We start from the raw sequence: 18,299 nt of genomic DNA on the forward strand, positions 1-18,299 counted from the left end.
ACCGGGTATAAAATGCTGACAGTAAGATAAGGGCCAAGTCATTGTAATGCAACATAAAAGAATGGCACATTGATCAGGGCTATGACTCAGACAAAGATGCCTGTGCGTGTTCGGAAAAAAGCCTACATAACGAGACAGATAAAGATGTCTGTGCTGTTGATACATTAAGACAAGGGCTCCACTCTCTAAACATCATCACACTGCAAACCAAGCAGAGTGTGCAGTAACAGTACTTTTTCCCAGCAGAATTTTCTTGCAACTATACAGGCATTTACAATTAGAGCAGAACAGGCAAGAGTCGGCAAATAAAAAGGCAAAAAAATAATAATGTGGACATGTTTGATTATCTGCGGTGAAGATGAGATTAGAGACTGACTGAAGCGAATAATTGGTTCAGTCGGGCAATCATTGTGCCTGAGTAAGAATTCCTCCTCCAAGTGCAGTAAGCAGGAGGAGGGGGAGAACTGGAAACCAGCTGAAGATGAACTGGAATTGATGTGACAGAATGGGGGCAAGTGAGATGTTCCCTGAAGGATCTGCTTTGCATTGAGGTGGGAATTATCAATCTGGGATTAGCAAGGCTCTCTATATCACTATATAACCCCATGCATTAAAAATATAACACACTCAAGCCCTTTAAGATCTTGGGAAAATAACGACTCACATAAATAATGATATAAATAAGAACACAGTGATGTTACTGAGGATTAACTGGTCATGTATGTGTACAGTTGTATAATATGTGTATGTATGTTTGTAGAAGTCGTTTGTAGGTTTGTGGCAGGAATAAGAGTTTAATATGATATTGACTAGGTGTTGTACAAAAATGTTTTTTTGTTTGTTTCGACCCCCCCCCCCCCCCCCCCACATTATTGTAATATTGCTAATTGTAATATTTTTCTATAAACAGTTCAATAGGCTACAGCACCACCTACAACTTTGAAAAAATAGGGTTACACATTGTCCTTGCAAGTCATAGCAATATAGCTATTTTTTATATATTATATGTCTTTATTGGATACATTCAAGATGAATATAATCCATATTCCGAATTGGTTTCCTTAGCTAAAACATTATTCAAGAAAATCAATATTTACACCATTTGAGTGTAGTTTTGAAAAAAAAAAAAAAAAAAAAAAGATTCGAGTTTGTGTCCGTTTTCCTGGTAAGTACAACAGAGGGTTTTCCCTAACAGAGAAGTAGAACCCTTTCAGGAAGCTAAGCACCCTTGTATATCCTGGTGAGGGACCATTTTCTAAAAGTGCACCCAAAGAACCTGAAGGCTCCTTATGAAAAGATGGGATTGTTTGAATAACTGGCCCGGTCCAAGTGTGTTTAATATTTATGAGTTTCTTAAATGCTTTTTTGATGAAGACAGAATAAAGTGGAATATATTTAGAAGTAACGGCTCAGACAGCAAACTCAAAGTACCCATATTTATGAATGCAATCTTTGTTTGCTGATTGTGGCTGTTTTTTGTGAAATGCCATCTATTCTTGCCTGCTCTGTCCCCAAATATACATGTTTGACATTTAACAAAAAAAAAAAAAAAAAAAAAAAACCTACTTAAAAATTATATACAAAGTAAACTACATCTTTACCACAGGTTTCTTACAATTAGTTGGTAATGGATATTGGTTTCAGTTTCTGCATCTCATATATGTTTACAACTTGGCTATGTTGTTACTTAACATCCTTTATACTACAAAACAAAAGGCATTACCAGTTCAAGTACAGTATATCTCTATTTACAACAACCCATGTGGGTGGTCTTGAAGTCACAGGCTGCTTTGAGTGACAGTCAACTTTTAGGGGAGGGACTATATGGTACCTCCCGTGAGAGAGAGCTCCACCCCCTCAATAGCAACACCTCTGGCCGAGCAGTGCAGAGAGAAACAAACAGCAATTTCATTTAGTATTGCTCTACTGTGTGTGACTAGCCTAAGAGGGTGACATTTCTGACTAAGGTGTTGATAATAATTATGTCTAAATACACATATAGACATATAGATAGTGATATGTGTATGTATGTATGTATGTGTGTGTGTGTGTGTGTGTGTGTATATATATATATATATATATATATATATATATATATATATATATATATATATATATATATATATATATATGTGTGTGTGTGTGTGTGTGTGTGTGTGTGTGTGTGTGTGTGCATATGCACACAGAGACACTTATAATGTATAGTAATATATACTGTAGGGTCCAAAACTCAGACTCCACTTCTAAAATGTTTGTATTTGCTCCACCTATTAAAAGCAAATACAAAGCTCCACTTAGTTAATATGTATTAAGCGAGGATACATGTTTTAAAATTTGGAAGTTCATCATATTAAACTGAAATATAGCTGAATATCCAGTTTCCATGCCATTTGCTTCATTTTTAAGAGGTTGTAATGCCATACATTTCAATTATATGGTAACACAGACATACTATTAACACATTTATTTATTTATTTTTTACAGTTAAGATTGACTGACTTAATTATTATGGCCCACTGTGTTATGCATTACCATAGCTACTGTTTTCGGTAGCTTTCTTTCTTTGTAATCTTGTTTGAGAAATTTAATCCAACAAAATGCATTCACTTGTATACTAAATAACAAATAAAATAGTTTTTTAGTAGTGGACTCTTTCAGACCCTACTGTATGTGGCACACAGCTGTTATTATTTTCCAGTATGTTTTTACACCTCATGTTACCACACTGAGTGCTAAAAAAGTAAACTTTGTGACTTCATATGCCTCATTGCCATAGTAACCATGGCCTACTTCTGGAGTGTTCTGAGGCTCATTCTGAATTTCAAAATTCTATACCTAAAATAACTGTGAAACATTTCCCCCTTCAATTTGGGCTTCATAAGGCTGGCTGAATTGCAAATCGGAGAGCCAACCCTGACCCTGGCTCCTGGTGGAGCTACATGCTGCCACCGTGTTTGTCGGCTGTGTTAGATGAGGGGCTGCTGGGAAAGCTCTTGTCAGTGGGGGTGATGGCAGGGCTGCCCACTCCAGACGAGCCAGAGCTGCTGGAACGTTGCTGCTGAGAGGGCACGGGGCGTGTAGGCCTTATAGCTGGAGGTCGCAGCTGGGCACTGGGCAACCTGGCACACAGCGCTGGTTTGAACGTGCTCATCATCATGGTCTCAGCAGCACTAGAGGAGGAGCTGGTCCCACGTCTCAGAGCCGCCTCGGGGTCGCGGATGGCGATGGTGTGTGAGGGGCTGGCTGGCTCCGAGCTTATAGGGTTTTTCAGAGGCTCCAGTGTGTCCAGCACCACGTCTGGGGCCTGCTTGGCTGTGTTCTGACGTTCCAGCTCACGCAGCTCATGCAGAGCTGTGCTCATCGTCTTCTCTATGTCCTGCATGATACGCAAATACACAAAGACATTAATTCTCATAAAAATAGCATGTAGTATTTTAATAACCAGAGTTAATTACTACACTAATGGCGTTTTAAAATATCTAGGCTTTAGCATATAGATTGGGGTTGAGGTCAGGGCTCTGTGCAGGCCACTCCAGTCCTTCCAGTCCAACCTTGGCAAACCATGTCTTAATGGACCTCGCATTGTGCACAGAGGCACTATCATGTTGGAACATGTTTGGGTGTCCTAGTTTAAGTGAAGGAAAAATGTTCCAGCATACAAAGATATTCTAAAAATTGTGTGCTTCTTACTTTGTTGCAACAGATTGGGGAAGAACCAAATATGGCTGGGATGGTCAGGTGTCCACATGCTTTTGACCATATAGTGTACATGAGAATTAGCAAAGTAGCTGTACTATAATTAAGATAATCATGATCTACACCAAATGTAAAAAATTGCATGCTGTAATTTTATCTAATTATCTTATTCCTTGTTTACACAAGACTGACACGCCCTCACACAGTTCTGACAGGCAGAATAAATGAGGTTTGTTTGCTTTTATTCGTAATTAAAGTGTAGTTAGGAATACATATTTCTTGAATATATAATTGTTAAATGCTAATTATGCTTATTGACAAGTCTATAGTATCACAAGAATTATTTAAAACATTTGATACAGTGTTGTCAGGGTCTTTAAGCTTCTTTCTAGCAAGACTTTCATCACTTTCTGGAATACTATCTGTAGTTGCAGAACAGATTTATAGTAGGGGTTTGAGCTTTGGCTTCACTGAGCGCTAGGCTTAGCCATAATTTTATCTCGGGGTCCCATATTTCACTGCTGTACTTTATCTATGACATGTATACAGCGCCGCATCCTGGCCTCATATGCTATAAAACTCACTGCTCAGCTTCCCTCATTCAAACCAATGGGAAAGGCTTATGACTCCACAGGCTGTATGAAAGCTGCAATGATAAGAGGTGTAAAACTACACAAGCACTCATTCAAAGACAGTCAAGATCATTGAGATTAGACACACACAAGCACTCACTCAGGCAATGGCAAGGCAAACATTAACCTATATACTGTATAAACTATGGGGGGAAAAAAGGAAACATCGTGGCACATAACCCTCACTGGTTGAATAATTAATAATCAAGGACAGAATGTATCATCTCTCACCTCATCTACATGATAAACTATCAGTAAACTGAGCATTCTTGAGAAAATTAAATACACAAAAATGGCATCCCTTTTGGGTTTAACATAAACTATGCCCTTGTGTAGGCCATTTGTTTCCCATAAGCTAAAGTGCAAACAGACACTGAGTTACTGAATGATCATTAGATGTGCCCTGTGCCTCGGTGTTCGTTAAACTGATGCTGAACCAAATGGATGACTCTGTGCCAGACTATTCCTGGTCAGTTGCTTCACTTCATGGTCATGCACATGTGCAGAGGCCTCATAGACTCTCTTATGGTAAATGAGGCATATATAAGCTAATTGTAGGTTAGAGGTAAAAGCTTTTATCAACAGCAGGTCAAACAGGCACAATCTAGCATATATTAACAGGTTAAATATTTTAAAGCAATAATCTAGCTTTTTCACATTTAAGCTTTTAGAATATATGCCACATCTAAATTATACATAGAGTTAAATGTATATTTCAATCTACATATGAAGCAAAATCTCAGAAAATTCCTGACCTCAGCTAAGGCCTCAGCCTCCAGACTCTTATGGTCTCCCAAGCTGCTGTGGCGTGTGCCAGTGCTCGGTCTCAGTTGATGGCCCTCTCCATACACCTTTCTCTCAGGGTAGTTTATAGTGCCAGCACTGCCAAACGTGCCCAGACGTCTCTTATCAGGACTCTCCAAGCGGCCCCTGCTGCTCAGCACGGCTTTGTGGGGGCTGCTGGGACACGCAGCTGCGCGAGGAGGTGTGTCAGAACCACGCGGAGGACTGTGGCTATCTGTAGCACTGCGGCGCCGTGGGATAGCTGCACCATCCGAACGCAAACGTACCCTCAAAACAACAACACATGCACAGTTAATTACACCCTGACAAAATACAAATTTACTCCACTGCTTCTAATGCAGAATAGGACTCTCAAATATTCTGAAGGTTGGCACGGTGACGCAACGGGAAGTAATACTCTTATAGCTCCAGGGTTCCTAGTTTCGTCCTGTGCTTGGGTTCATTTATCCATTTGTATGTTTACAACAACATTTGCATTAACTGCAGCCACAGATTAAAAAAAGGCACACTGAACTGTTAAATCATAATGACTTTATCTACTATGCTAATATCCTGTTTTCATTATCAATAGTGTCAGCTATATGAACACCACTGCAGGAGTAAATCAGCAAGGCTGTGTGTTATTGTGTCTCACCTGCCCATCACTGCACTGAAGTTATACTCTGGTGCTGTCTCACATGGTGAATGGAGGTCATTTTTGGATGAGGCCTTGTCATCTAGCAGTGGCCCACTGCTCGCCTCACTGTCCGCCTTCTGGCTTAGATTATCAGAAAAGGCGTCGTCCCTGAGACAGGAGGGCAAAGGCAGAACAATAGGTTTAGTATGGCTGAGAGCACATACTGAGAGGCAGTCTGTTCAGTAAAATCATTTTTTTTAACGTACACATTGTACATACTAGTGTTCATTTTGTGAGCTATTTTTAAATTTCGTCTCAGACTTAGTCCTGTGTCAAATGTCTTTGATGGGTTTTTTTTAATCATATTCAGTCAACCTTATCCTGTTTGTTTGCTTTTTAATTAAAGTTTTAATTGACTAAAGTCTGGCAAATTTATTTTTATCTTAGTCAAAGAAAACCGTAAGTATTATAGTCTAGTTTTTTCTAGTTTGTTCATTGAAAACTGTAGACATTTTTAGCTATTAGATTATTATAATTATTACCACTGCCTTACTAGTTGTCTTAATATAGCTTTTTAAAAAAAACAAACTAACGTTATCACCAAGACGTCAATTCCTTTGTGGTTAGCCTTCATATGCCGCTTGAGGTTTGTTGTATTCTTTCCAGATACTGTGTCCAGATCACTTCCCTACTGATATAACAAGGCATTTGGTTTTTTTCTCAGCCTCATTACAGAGAAAAAAGGCCCAAATATCAGATCTTCTTTCTCGCAAGTCCAACTTTGCTGTCATTGTTTAACGAATGTTAGTGTGAAAAGTACTCCCCACCATGCTTGCTTAGTCCTGATATGCCACCTGCAGCACAGGAAAGGAAACTGCCGCTTATGCCGCCCAGTGAACAGTATATTTGGATTGAAATTTAGAGAAAAAAAAACAGTATAATATTTTGTTGGCGACGAGAGAAAAAGAGAGATTTTGCTAAAGTTTTTATTTTCTAAACTACATTAGAAAAATAATGTTTTTCGTAAATAACATTGCATATCGATATAGTCACAGTTAGTGTTTAATGACGTCAGTGTCGTCTCACCATCATCTTGTCTTACTCATTGTCTTCTGGGGGAGAAGGACCTTCTGAATTGACACGAGCAGCAATTAACAAGGCCATAAAAAGCACTGTCATTTTTTAATATTTGCCAAAACACCCGCGCTTTATAATAGCATTTCAGAGCACTAAGCTGTATTTGCTCCAATATGTTTCTCAACCAAAAGCTTCCACTTACTAAGTGCCTATCATTTTTCTTTATCTGGCTCAGGATTCAGACTTGATTGGCTCCATTCAACACCATACCAAGCAGATAACAAGACCAAGAGAACACTCCGATCGGCACAAATCGTGGTTTCACACAGTTGGCTTCAATTGCTGCTCAGTGCCAGCAGAAATGGTAAGGCATTCAAAAATATTATTAGAGAAATAATGCAGGCATGACCGGCTGTGCTCCTGAGACAGAGAACTTTTAACCCACAGTACAAAAGGCAGACGATTAGACAGATGCTTTTATTAGTGCTTTAGTCCGAGGAAGAAAGTTTTACAGAAAAATGTTATGACATGCATAGTTTGTAACAGTGCTTTCTCATCTATTGTAGCGAAACTGCTGCTTTAAGAAAAATGAACAATCTCTGAATAACAAACAGCTAAATGGGTCGTCCTTTTTAATTTTAGTATTGTTTCAAGTAGTGAAGCTATTATTTGAACTACATTTCCCATAGTGGCATCATACAGTTTTTCTTTTTAAAAACAAAATCATGTCATTGAGAAACCCTACATTGTAGACTTGCAAATTACATTTTTAGTAGTTTACCTATTTGAGTTTAAACTGTAATATGGAAAAGGTCAGAGACAAGTGATACAGTCACTCCATTTTAAACAAGGTCTGAGTAAAATTTAAAAATCATGTAGCAGTCTTCCTGTTTTATAAAACAGAGGTGCCAGCATTGCTAACAAGAAAATCCTGGCAGGCAGAGAGAAAACTGAGACGCCATAAACCTTATTGAAAAAAGCTAAATGCAAAACGTAGGTAAAACTGTTATTTAACAATCAGCAAATCCTCCATAATTTCTACAGTCTCACAAGACAGAGGCTTGTGATTTAAAAGGCCATTGATAACCTAGATGAAAAGAAAGTAAACCACCAGAAGCATGCACATCTTTCGTGTCCTTTCTTGTTCAGTGACCTAGCTTTTCTACTGGGTCAATTTTACTCTTTCCCTGTGTCACAATTAATAGACTTTTACTATATACTAAACGTATGTCCTCTTTTTGTGAAGAAAAAGTACATACTTTTGAGTGTGTATTACTATGAAAGTACTGGTGCATACTAACACGTGTAACAGAAGATAACATTGTTGCCCGGAATAGAACACCGTCACCGTAAACAAACACCTCACTACATTTCAGCTTTTCTTCATTCATTATTCCTTATATAATTTACACTATATCATTTAATTGATCATTCCCTTGATTTATTTTTCCACATTTCATTTATAGCTCTGTAAACATGCATTGTTCAATTTGTTCAATCACAAATCTCCACCTCCCTCATGCAAGGAGTTGTGGGTAATATTAGCTGTGAAAGTGTCCACGTATCCACACGTGTATCACAATAGTAGACCATCCGGGTACCTTTTGGGATACTCATTTCACCATACTATGAATTGGGACACACTAATTCTCATCTCGGATACTATTTAGTATAGATAGGAAGGGATAATCAGACCATTGCTTTAACAAAAAATTGCAGAAAAGAATCATTTTCAAGTGACTACTGTATCGCTGTAGCAAGGGGTCAAACATTTCCAACTAAAACGGTGATGTTGGCACCTCTGCATCTTGATCCCTAATGAGCAAGCTAGAGGTGACAGCTGCAAGGAAAAACTCCCTGAGACTACATGAGGAAGAAACCTTGAGAGGAACCAGACACAAAATGGAATTTACTTCCTTGCCCCCGTTGTTTGATAGACAATCTGCAAATAGCCAAGAACCTACTAATGTTCTAGTAATCCATAAAAAGTCCAGATTCATAAAGTTTTCCTGAAAAGCACTTGATGAAGTAAGCTAAAGATTTAGTTTCTATATTTATCTTCATGGTGCACAATATCTATTCAGCACTAATCTGAACTCTATAAATCTGTCCTGAATGTTTTGGCTTGATGCACAGAGATTAGTGCAGTGGTGTGTGGGGATGTGTGTGTACTCACAGGTCCTGCACTACGATGTACTGATGAGGGATGAGACCGTCCACACCGTTGTGTCTCCCTTCCCACCAGTCCTCTGACGCTCTATGGTAGAGCAGCAACGATGCTCCCTTCTTAAAGGAAAGCTCTCGTGGTGTGCGCCCTACGTAGTCAAATTTTGCGATTGCTTCTATCTGCTCCACCTCTGAAGGAAGGGGGAAAATATATTATAGAGCAATTTAGCTAGATCGATAAATACAGTAGATATAGATAAGATAGATATACATAAAGAATTAGAATAAAGTTAGAAAGAAAAGCAGATGAGAAAGCAAATATTAGATGTAAACTGAAATGTCACAGACAATATTTATTAACAGTCATCCATCCGTCCATCCATTTTCTCTACCAATTATCCTACACAGGGTCACAAGGAGCCTGGAGCCTATCCCAGGGAACAAGGCGGGGGGACACCCTGGACGGGGTGCCAACTCAACAGAGCAGAATTGCATACACATTCACACACTACGGACAATTTTTATACATAAAAAAACAAGCTCAGCCACACACACACACATACACACTCAGATCCTAACGAAAGATTACAATAACAAAAAAGCCCCATACACATGTGGATGCAATTTAATTTCCTGCTTAAAAATGACCCTCAGCTCTTTCACTCTCACTATGGTGCTCAAAATGCAAAGTGGAAAACAGGCTTTATCCAAACCTTAGCAAATTGCCACCTCACTCTGGCCGCATGTCATTATTCTAAACAGACTGCAGGCTGCCCATCTACCTCTTCAGCTCTGTGTCTCGGATCGAGAGCTGGGTCAGGAGCGGTTAAATACATGCATAAAAATAAATAGTTTCCCAGTAGGGAATGTCCCCTTCAACCAGCAAAACCAATCAGTTCCATTAAGGGTTTCAGCCAGGGGTGAAATTACCTACAGACATAGCATGGAGGGATAGAGGTGAGGCGAGCTCTGCTGCTTTATCCCTGTGTATTTGAGCAGAAGGTAATACTCTGATAGTAATCTCCATCTATCAAGTGTGCTGGAAACCTGGGCTATTAACAAAGATAAAGAGAGAGGTTGTATATTGATGTGCTGACCACAGCAGAGTGGCATGCTTTAAAATTCATATTATATTGCATACTGAGTTCAAAGTGTAGTTTCTCAGCACATTTTGGCATCACATAGAGAGAGAGAGAGAGAGAGAGAGAGAGAGAGAGAGAGAGAGAGAAATAGGCAGGATCCCTGCTGGCAAGCCAAAGCCACTGAATCACTGAATGAGATGTGAATTAGGAGGTTGGGCTGTGGAAAGAGCTTTGCTCCCTGTGTTCACTCTGGGGTAGCGGATTAAATCCACAAAGAAATACCGATTAGAATGTGTATCATGAGCTGTTTTGAGCTTGCACATTTGTTTTCCACAAGTGAACAGAGTGAGAGGAAATACAGCTCAAAGTGGCAGATACCCCACAATTAGGGATGCATTGATACTGATACCGATACGATTCTCATTTACTTGTACTCATAAAAACGTCTAACATCCGATATCAGTAATACTATATCAGGCGATACTATATCAGTCGGCACAAAATGGCAGCAACAAAAAAACCCAATAAAGTGTACATCTCTTAGACTTCATTTAAAAATCAACTTGCTAATGTTATAATGAATGAGCCTAGTAGTCTAAGTGCATGAACACACACGTGCACTTTTCATGGCCTACAGTATGTAAGCCAAGCAATTTATATTACAGAGCTAAATACAATGATCTGTGACATCCCTGACTGATTAATATTAAGTAAGTATCAATACTAACATTGATTAAATAATAAGTAATTATCAGTACTAAGTAGGGCTGGGCAATATACAGTGCCCTCCACTAATATTGGTACACTTGGTAAATATGAGCAAAGAAGGCTGTGAAAAATTGTCTTTATTGTTTAAACTTTTGGTCTTTTGTTAAAAAAATTAACAAAACTACTCTGCTCTCATGGATATCAAACAATTGCAAAGAAAACACAGGTTTATCAAAAAAAATAATCTTTGTTAAATATAGGTGTGCAACAATTATTGGCACCCCTATGAATTCATTTGAGGAAAATATATTTAAAGTATATTCCCATTGATATTAAAAACATTTTTTAGTACACCTGGGTGACTAGGAACAGGAAATTGTTAAACAATAAAGACAATTTTTCACAGCTTTCTTTGCTCACATTTACCAAGGGTGCCAATATTAGTGGAGGGCACTGTATCGATATATTACCGATATCATGATAAATTATTAATAATTACAAATGAAATATTACTGAATGGATACCGTTGATTTTGTTTATTATTTTTTTTTAGTTAATTGTCTATGTAGTCATTAAAGAAAAGTATCGTCAAACTCAGTTTAAGAGTTTTTTGTTTATTTTACTACTGTTTCACAGACAGTTTGTTAGCTAAATTACATATCATGATATGCATCGTGTATCGTAGAAATGTCCTCAAGTATTGTGATATGATATTTTTGTCATATTGCCCAGCTCTAATACTAAGACTTCTTAAGAAATGATTCAATATGTTATTAGTATTGGTATATATGTGTACTTGTACTCTGCCTCAAAAATTGGCACTGATGCATCCCTACCAAGAATTGCTTTCTTCTAACCAAAGCTAGCGAAGGGAGAGGGAGAAAACAGGAGCAGAGAGATATGAGGCAGAGAAATAAGAAGCAGATTAGGAGAGGGAAAAGAGAACCTGCAATGAAAAATGTTGGCAAAGGAATGTCCTTCTCTCCTCACTGTTCATTGATTAAAAATACTGGAAAAATCATTGAGCAAGATTCTTGCCAACAGATTAGCATTTGTAGGAGGAGTGCATGAAGCAGACACAGAGATAGAGGGAGGTTGAGAGCATGAGGGAGATCAAGCCCGGTTCATCTAAGGCGCTTTCCAAAACTCAGTAGTCAAGAGCTATTTAAGGTCTGGCTTGATATCGACTCACTGCCTGCCAGCCAATGAGATGCCTCGCTTGCTCTCTGATGATGGAAGCGCAATCTTAATGGCTAAGTGGTAAGTCAGTCAAATCACCACATGCACAATAACAGCAACACAAAAACAACAGGAATGCACAAGATGCACTGCATCTACAGCATATATACCTTTCAGGTATAAATTATTTATATGCATATCCAGATTCTTTTAGATTTTCTCTTTTTTGTACTTTGGATTCTGGTTAAACGTTGCTTATATTCAAAAGTAAATTGACATTCCATGAGAAAAAAGACTAAAGCAGTATGTCTGAAATAATAATAATAATAATAATAATAATAATAATAATAATAATAATGATAAATAATAATAATAAAATATTTTTTTAAAAATAATAAAAATACAGATAGATATATTTATTTAGAAAATATTGTTTCTGAACAAAAACCCATAAACAACTCTATCTAAAAAGAACATTAGTAGAGATTGAGACCAACAAATAGTCTACACTTACAGAAGTTTACATTAATTTACAGTAATGCTCTCAAGCGATTTGGAGGTGACTTGGATCTTATATTTTACTGAAGTATAAAAAGAGCCTTAAATTTATTGTCCATAAGTGTGGACACTATGCAGGAAAGCGAAAGGGATATGGAGGTGTGGGTGCAATAGAGTTGTGGAACTGATGTTTTTAAAGCATGTTTCAATAAGAACTGTCTGATTCGATGGAAGCATGAATGAACAAATGGGAAGATAAATAAATAAAGTGTCTGCTGTACCGTCATCACTGGTGTGTGGCTCAGTTCCGTTGTCTGTCTCATCAATGGTGCCTGGTTCACTATGTGGGCTATCACTACACACACATACACATACACACACACACACACACACACACACAGCTGTCAATATAAAGGAATTTCCACTATAAAATAAAAATTTGAGTTCCATTTTCAAGAAAAATATACGGATTGAAGGTCAAAAATTCATGTTTCCAGGTTACAGTTTTAACAGCACTTTGAATGCGGTTTGGTGTATGCTTGCACCACTACTATTACAAACAATGTGGATACACAAGCAAATGTGACTACAGACTTCAGACAAATCAGATTTGGTTACATATCATTTGCAGTGCAGACGCCAGTCTAAAGATAGATTTAAGAAATGAATAAAATTTGCCCTGCTGTCTGACTGACATCTGTTCTCACTGAGCACTTACTCACTAGCACTATGAAAAGAGCTCGAGTTTCACCTCTACCTCCATTAGGGTTTTTTGAGTATTTTTATAACACAACCTTATAAATTCCTCATTTTATTTGGAACATAAAATTCAGTCAATTTACTACCGGTGGGTGTGTACTGGCACAAATGAAACCCAGATAGGAATATTCAAATAACTTTTCTACTGAGGTTGAGCAATGCTATGAAACCAACTGCTGTATGTATTTGCTTCACTGGGGATATGATCCCTGTGAAGATAAAAGTTTTTCACATGCACGCAACGTGAAATTCCGACTGTGAGCCACTCATATTCAGCTACCCCACTAAAAAGCATATTCAAGATAAAAAACCCAGCATTTCTGTACTGCTTGTGGACTAGTTAATTATTGACTGTAATTTTTTTTACATTACAGTTAAAAAAAAAGATCTATTTTTTGATACCTTAAATTCATAAAAGTCTCCATTAACTTGTTAGTTAGTAGTTGAAGTCTAGTTAGCTTGTTAAATGCATTAATACACAATATGTTGTATGTGCAAATATATATATGAACTCTGGTGGAAGGGATAGTCAATATTCTCTTATAACAATATTTCCAATGTGGCATATTCTATTTGCTTCCGAAACAAAATTTTGACTATGAGTTGCAGTGTTCGCTCTCACTGCACATAGAATATATTATTTAAAATTGACACTAGCAGTTTTTTCCCCTCTTGATATGTTTAACTACAGGAAGACTTCATGTTGTGCTAACAGGGGCATTATATTACAGCTTTTAGATTTTGCTCAGTTTTAGTTTACTATAGATAGGGCATCAAGGTGTATCACATTATATTTAAACATACATACCAAATAAAGAACCTTTAACAACAAAAAATCTATATCTGAAACACTTAATATGTTTGACACAGGTGTCCAGGCTACTGATTTATCCATCCCCGATACATTCATTACTTTACCAAATTTTAGAATATCATGATACAAATCTATCATGATACATTAATCTAAGACACACTCAGCAACCATGTTGAATCACTTCAAGTGTAGTTCTTACCAGTACTCCTCTCCTCCAGTCATGCACTTCTCATATACAGGGCCCTCAAGTTCCCGGTGACTTGGGAAGATGACCTCACTGTGGATGATGATGGTCTTGATGACTTCGTTCACGTGGGCCTGACAGGCCACAGGGTCCTGGCCGTCCGGGATGGGCATCAGAGTGGGGCCGAAGCAGATGGCCAGGTTGTAGGGATCCATCATATTCTCATCGCTGTACTGGGACAGACTGGTAGTGGTGGGGTGAGAGAACAGATACTAGGTCTATAAATAAGTTTCCGGTCATGCAGGGCATTTTGAAAGCTCTAGTAGTAGCAAGGTATAATCTTGGTATATATAAGCTTTGAAGCATCAGTTTAATTGAATGTTAGGAAATTATACAACATATTAGGCAGACTTGACCAATAAAACAATTTGATGCCTTTGAACTGATGACCATTTTTTGAGTTTATTTGTGATTGTTGCAGCCAAAAAAGCTTGATTTTGTGGCGAGTTTTTTTTTTTTTTTCCAAAACTTGTGATGCAATTTGCTGTGATTTCTGTGCTTTTTTTTGCAGAAAGCTACTTGAATTGGCAAAATTGCAGTTGCACAAAATTGTTTTGCACGAAATTGTCTTTCACAGTAATGTTGTTGATAAATGAGACTTCTGAGATGTACTCATGTTCGATACACGTGAATCTAAGCGGGCTTTGGCTGAATGCGCGTTGTGATGACATCACATCACATGTTGGCCCAAATCTGCAGAAAATCTGTGGTTAAATTGCAAGCTCCTCAGATTATTGTAGAGTTTGCTTGATTTTGCATGAATTTCTGCACTAAAATCACAAAATTGTGGAGGGACTGGCATTTGGCTTATCTTAGTATTACACTGTCATTCGACTGGTTTATCTTTTTACTTAAAGGAATGCAAAGAAATTAAGTGAATTCATTTAAAGGGATACTCCTATTTTCACAACCAAATCTCTATCTACCACAGCTGCATATGTACAATTACCATGGACAAAAATGTCAACATACTTTCCTGTACTGAGAAAATATCAGAAAACCTGTGTACTCACTTGTAAAGCAAGTCTAAAGGCAATTATCGAGTCAGTCAGTAAGCGTTTAAAGTGAAACAAATTTTTTTGTAGAATGCTTTCCTGAATTCATTGGTGAAAGTATTTGTAATCAAGCTCTAGTTCTGTATAAGATGTGACTATTGTTTCATATAGAAGATTTTGTGGTTCTCTTTCAAGCATTCGTTTGATATGTCACTATGGGAAACCTCAGGCGTGACTGATCCTGGAAGCACCAATAAAACCATGTATGTCAGTTGACAGACCAATCATGGCCGTGAAGAGGGAGTCCTGCCTCCCTAACATATAAGACCCTGCTGAAGGTCTCTTCTCGTTCTCTTCCCTGTAAAGATCATACTGGAAGCTATCCTCAGAAAGACCTCCTAACATGGTTGTTTATCAATTCATAGACGAGCCGTCAAGGTACATCACTGTTTCTTTCCTAAGCGGCAAGTTGTGGTGAGTCTTCTACTTCATGCGACCGCTAGTTCTGCAGGTGGAAAAGCGATGGTGAAAGAAGCCTCGCATCCGTGCGCATGTGGCTCTATGATTTTGGGCAAGGATTCCCATCCCCTGTGCATCGCATGCCTGGGGTGAAACATGCTCAGGTGGCACTCAAAAACCCAGAGTGTCGTCCCCACCCTGGCAGTGGTGGTTGATCGGTCTCTGTGGCTGGGGCTGTCTGGGCTGTTTGACAGAGTGAAGGTGGATTTCTTAGATCCCCTGGTGGAGCCCACATCCCTACAATAGCATGGGACTTGGAGGAAAACTCCAGAGGGTCTGAGAGCCCATTCTACCAGAGGCATGGCCACTTCTTAGGCACTGTTCAAGGGTATTTCAGTCCAGGACATTTGTGTTTCAGCAAATTGGGCATCGCCACACACTTTTGTCCAATTTTATAGGCTGGATGTTACAGAGCCATCATTTGTTCATTCGGTCTCAGCGGGATAAATAAAAAAACCCAACAATCTCACACAATGTTATTCCCCCTCATACATCCCTTTATTTATTCTTAGAGGAATAGGTTGGGATTTGTATATGTACATACACTTATTTGCATCAGTTGACTGGTTTGCTTCTGACAGCATATCTGCAATACGGGAGTTGTCTATATCCCATAGTGAAATACCAAACAAATAGTGAGATACCGAACTTTAGGTTACTTATGTAACCCTGGTTCTCTGATAACAGGAGTGAGGTATCTCATCACACTTCCCCTCCTTGCAGTTGCACAGAGAAGAGATATGCTGAAAATGAGGAAGGGACCTCCAGCAGTGTCTCATATGTTAGGGAGGCGTGACTGGTCTGTCACCTGGCAGACATGGTGTTATTGGTGCTTCCAGGATAGGTCTCTCCCGAGGCGTTTCCTATAGTGAGATACCTCACTCCTGTTATCAGAGAACCAGGTTACAGAAGTTATACCCAGAAAACAAAACAGCGTTACTATGAATGCAGACTTTAATTCACTGAAAAAGACACTATTAGCATCACCTAAATATATATAAATAAAATTGTTTTCACTCTGGCCACGTTTTACGTTTAATTCTTACATTGTTTTGAATGTCCATGGAATAAAATAAAATTTAGATGCTATGAGTGTGCCTTCTTCCATGATTTACACATTTGATATTTGATAATATGAAGCAATGTGATAACATGAAATTAAAAATGCCTTATATGGCCATGGGCATTGTTTTGACTCAGGACAGCTGGCATTTATGCCATGTTGACGGCGTACACAACAGCGCTTCACCTTTGCGTGTTTGCTGAGAGTAGGCTGGTTGAGAGGCAGGAAATTGGCCAATAGTTGCTGCAAGCCTTTTATAATCGACCAATTGGTGTGCAAGAAGGCGGGAATTACACAGAGAGGTTAAAGCAATTCAAACATAAGCACACATGATGCAGTATTAGACCAAAAGCGCATCATAATAAAACTAAGGCCGAATCCCAGACATTTTTCAAATTTAGACGCTTTTTTAAAGTCCAAAAAAGATGATATGTCCGGGAAAAGAGGACGTATGGTCACCCTAACAAAAACATTTCAGAGAACAATTTGTGTTCATTTCTACCAAATTAACTTTGTGCAAAATTTATTTGTGCATGCACTAGGAGGTTGCTCATGTGAGCCACAACTGGCGAGAGAACCTGACCTATAATCAAGCAGCTGTCTATATTGTGTTATGTCAAAAGATTAAGTTCTTTGGTTTTAAATGAAAAAATTGTAATCCTGATAGTACTCCCATTTTTTACAATATGTACCTGTAATCTGATTACTTTGTTTTTTGATGTAACTGTAACAGATTACAGTTACCAGTTTTGTAATGCCGTTACATATATTCCGTTACTCCCCAAGCCTGGTTATACCTTACCAACATAGTCAACACTCCTCAAAGTAGACATGGAAGTGTTTCAATTTCTGTCACATGGACACCAAAAAACCAGGCTTTCATAGGTAACTACATAAGAAAACTTTGTAAGTACAGCTTTGGTAATACTTTCTCTCATATCATTGTCATTTTAAGGCATCTCATATTATTACAGTGCAATTCTTGTGAATTGAAACATTAACTGACAGAATTCAACAATCTCTCTTTGACTTCCATTTTAAGTGAGTTTTGAGTAAGCGTGTTTTATCATGCTTTTGGACAAACATGCTGAAAAACACTACACTTTTAGCCTCTTGCTGTCTTTGGTATTTTATCCAATATTCCTTCCGACCTGCACAAACATTTATGATTTACAAAGCTGTCCTTATAATGCTGTCTGTCAAGTTCTTGTTGCATCGACCATGTCTTCTGACAGACACTTATTTATTTGGTCACTTATTTATTGAATAAAATGATCTAGTATTACATATCTGTTAACCTCTAGGATTATAAGTTTAATTTCAAGGTGAAATTAGAGAAGGGTGATTTCAATCAGTTGGATGACGATCAGGTGTGAGCACCCTGTTTTATTTAAAGAACAGGGATCTATCAAAGTCTGATCTTCACAACACATGTTTGTGGAACCGT

At 38.2% G+C, this 18,299-nt stretch overlaps 1 protein-coding gene across 2 annotated transcripts in view; it reads right to left on the reverse strand.

Moving 5' to 3' along the window:
* Positions 1-2,146: 2,146 nt before the first annotated feature.
* srgap3 (SLIT-ROBO Rho GTPase activating protein 3) overlaps positions 2,147-18,299 on the reverse strand; it is a 140,076-nt gene continuing 123,923 nt past the window's right edge. For both annotated transcript variants that reach the window (XM_047158559.2, XM_017480461.3), the window contains exons 17-22: positions 14,231-14,458; positions 12,740-12,813; positions 9,002-9,182; positions 5,767-5,916; positions 5,084-5,399; positions 2,147-3,376 (exon numbers count right to left, since the gene is read on the reverse strand). In XM_047158559.2, coding sequence (XP_047014515.1) covers positions 2,936-3,376; positions 5,084-5,399; positions 5,767-5,916; positions 9,002-9,182; positions 12,740-12,813; positions 14,231-14,458 — 1,390 coding nt within the window. In that variant the 3' untranslated portion in view covers positions 2,147-2,935. The remainder of the gene's footprint in view (positions 3,377-5,083; positions 5,400-5,766; positions 5,917-9,001; positions 9,183-12,739; positions 12,814-14,230; positions 14,459-18,299) is intronic.

The sequence above is a fragment of the Ictalurus punctatus genome, chromosome 11 (genome assembly GCF_001660625.3).
Source record: "Ictalurus punctatus breed USDA103 chromosome 11, Coco_2.0, whole genome shotgun sequence".
Classification (NCBI taxonomy): Eukaryota; Metazoa; Chordata; class Actinopteri; order Siluriformes; family Ictaluridae; genus Ictalurus; species Ictalurus punctatus.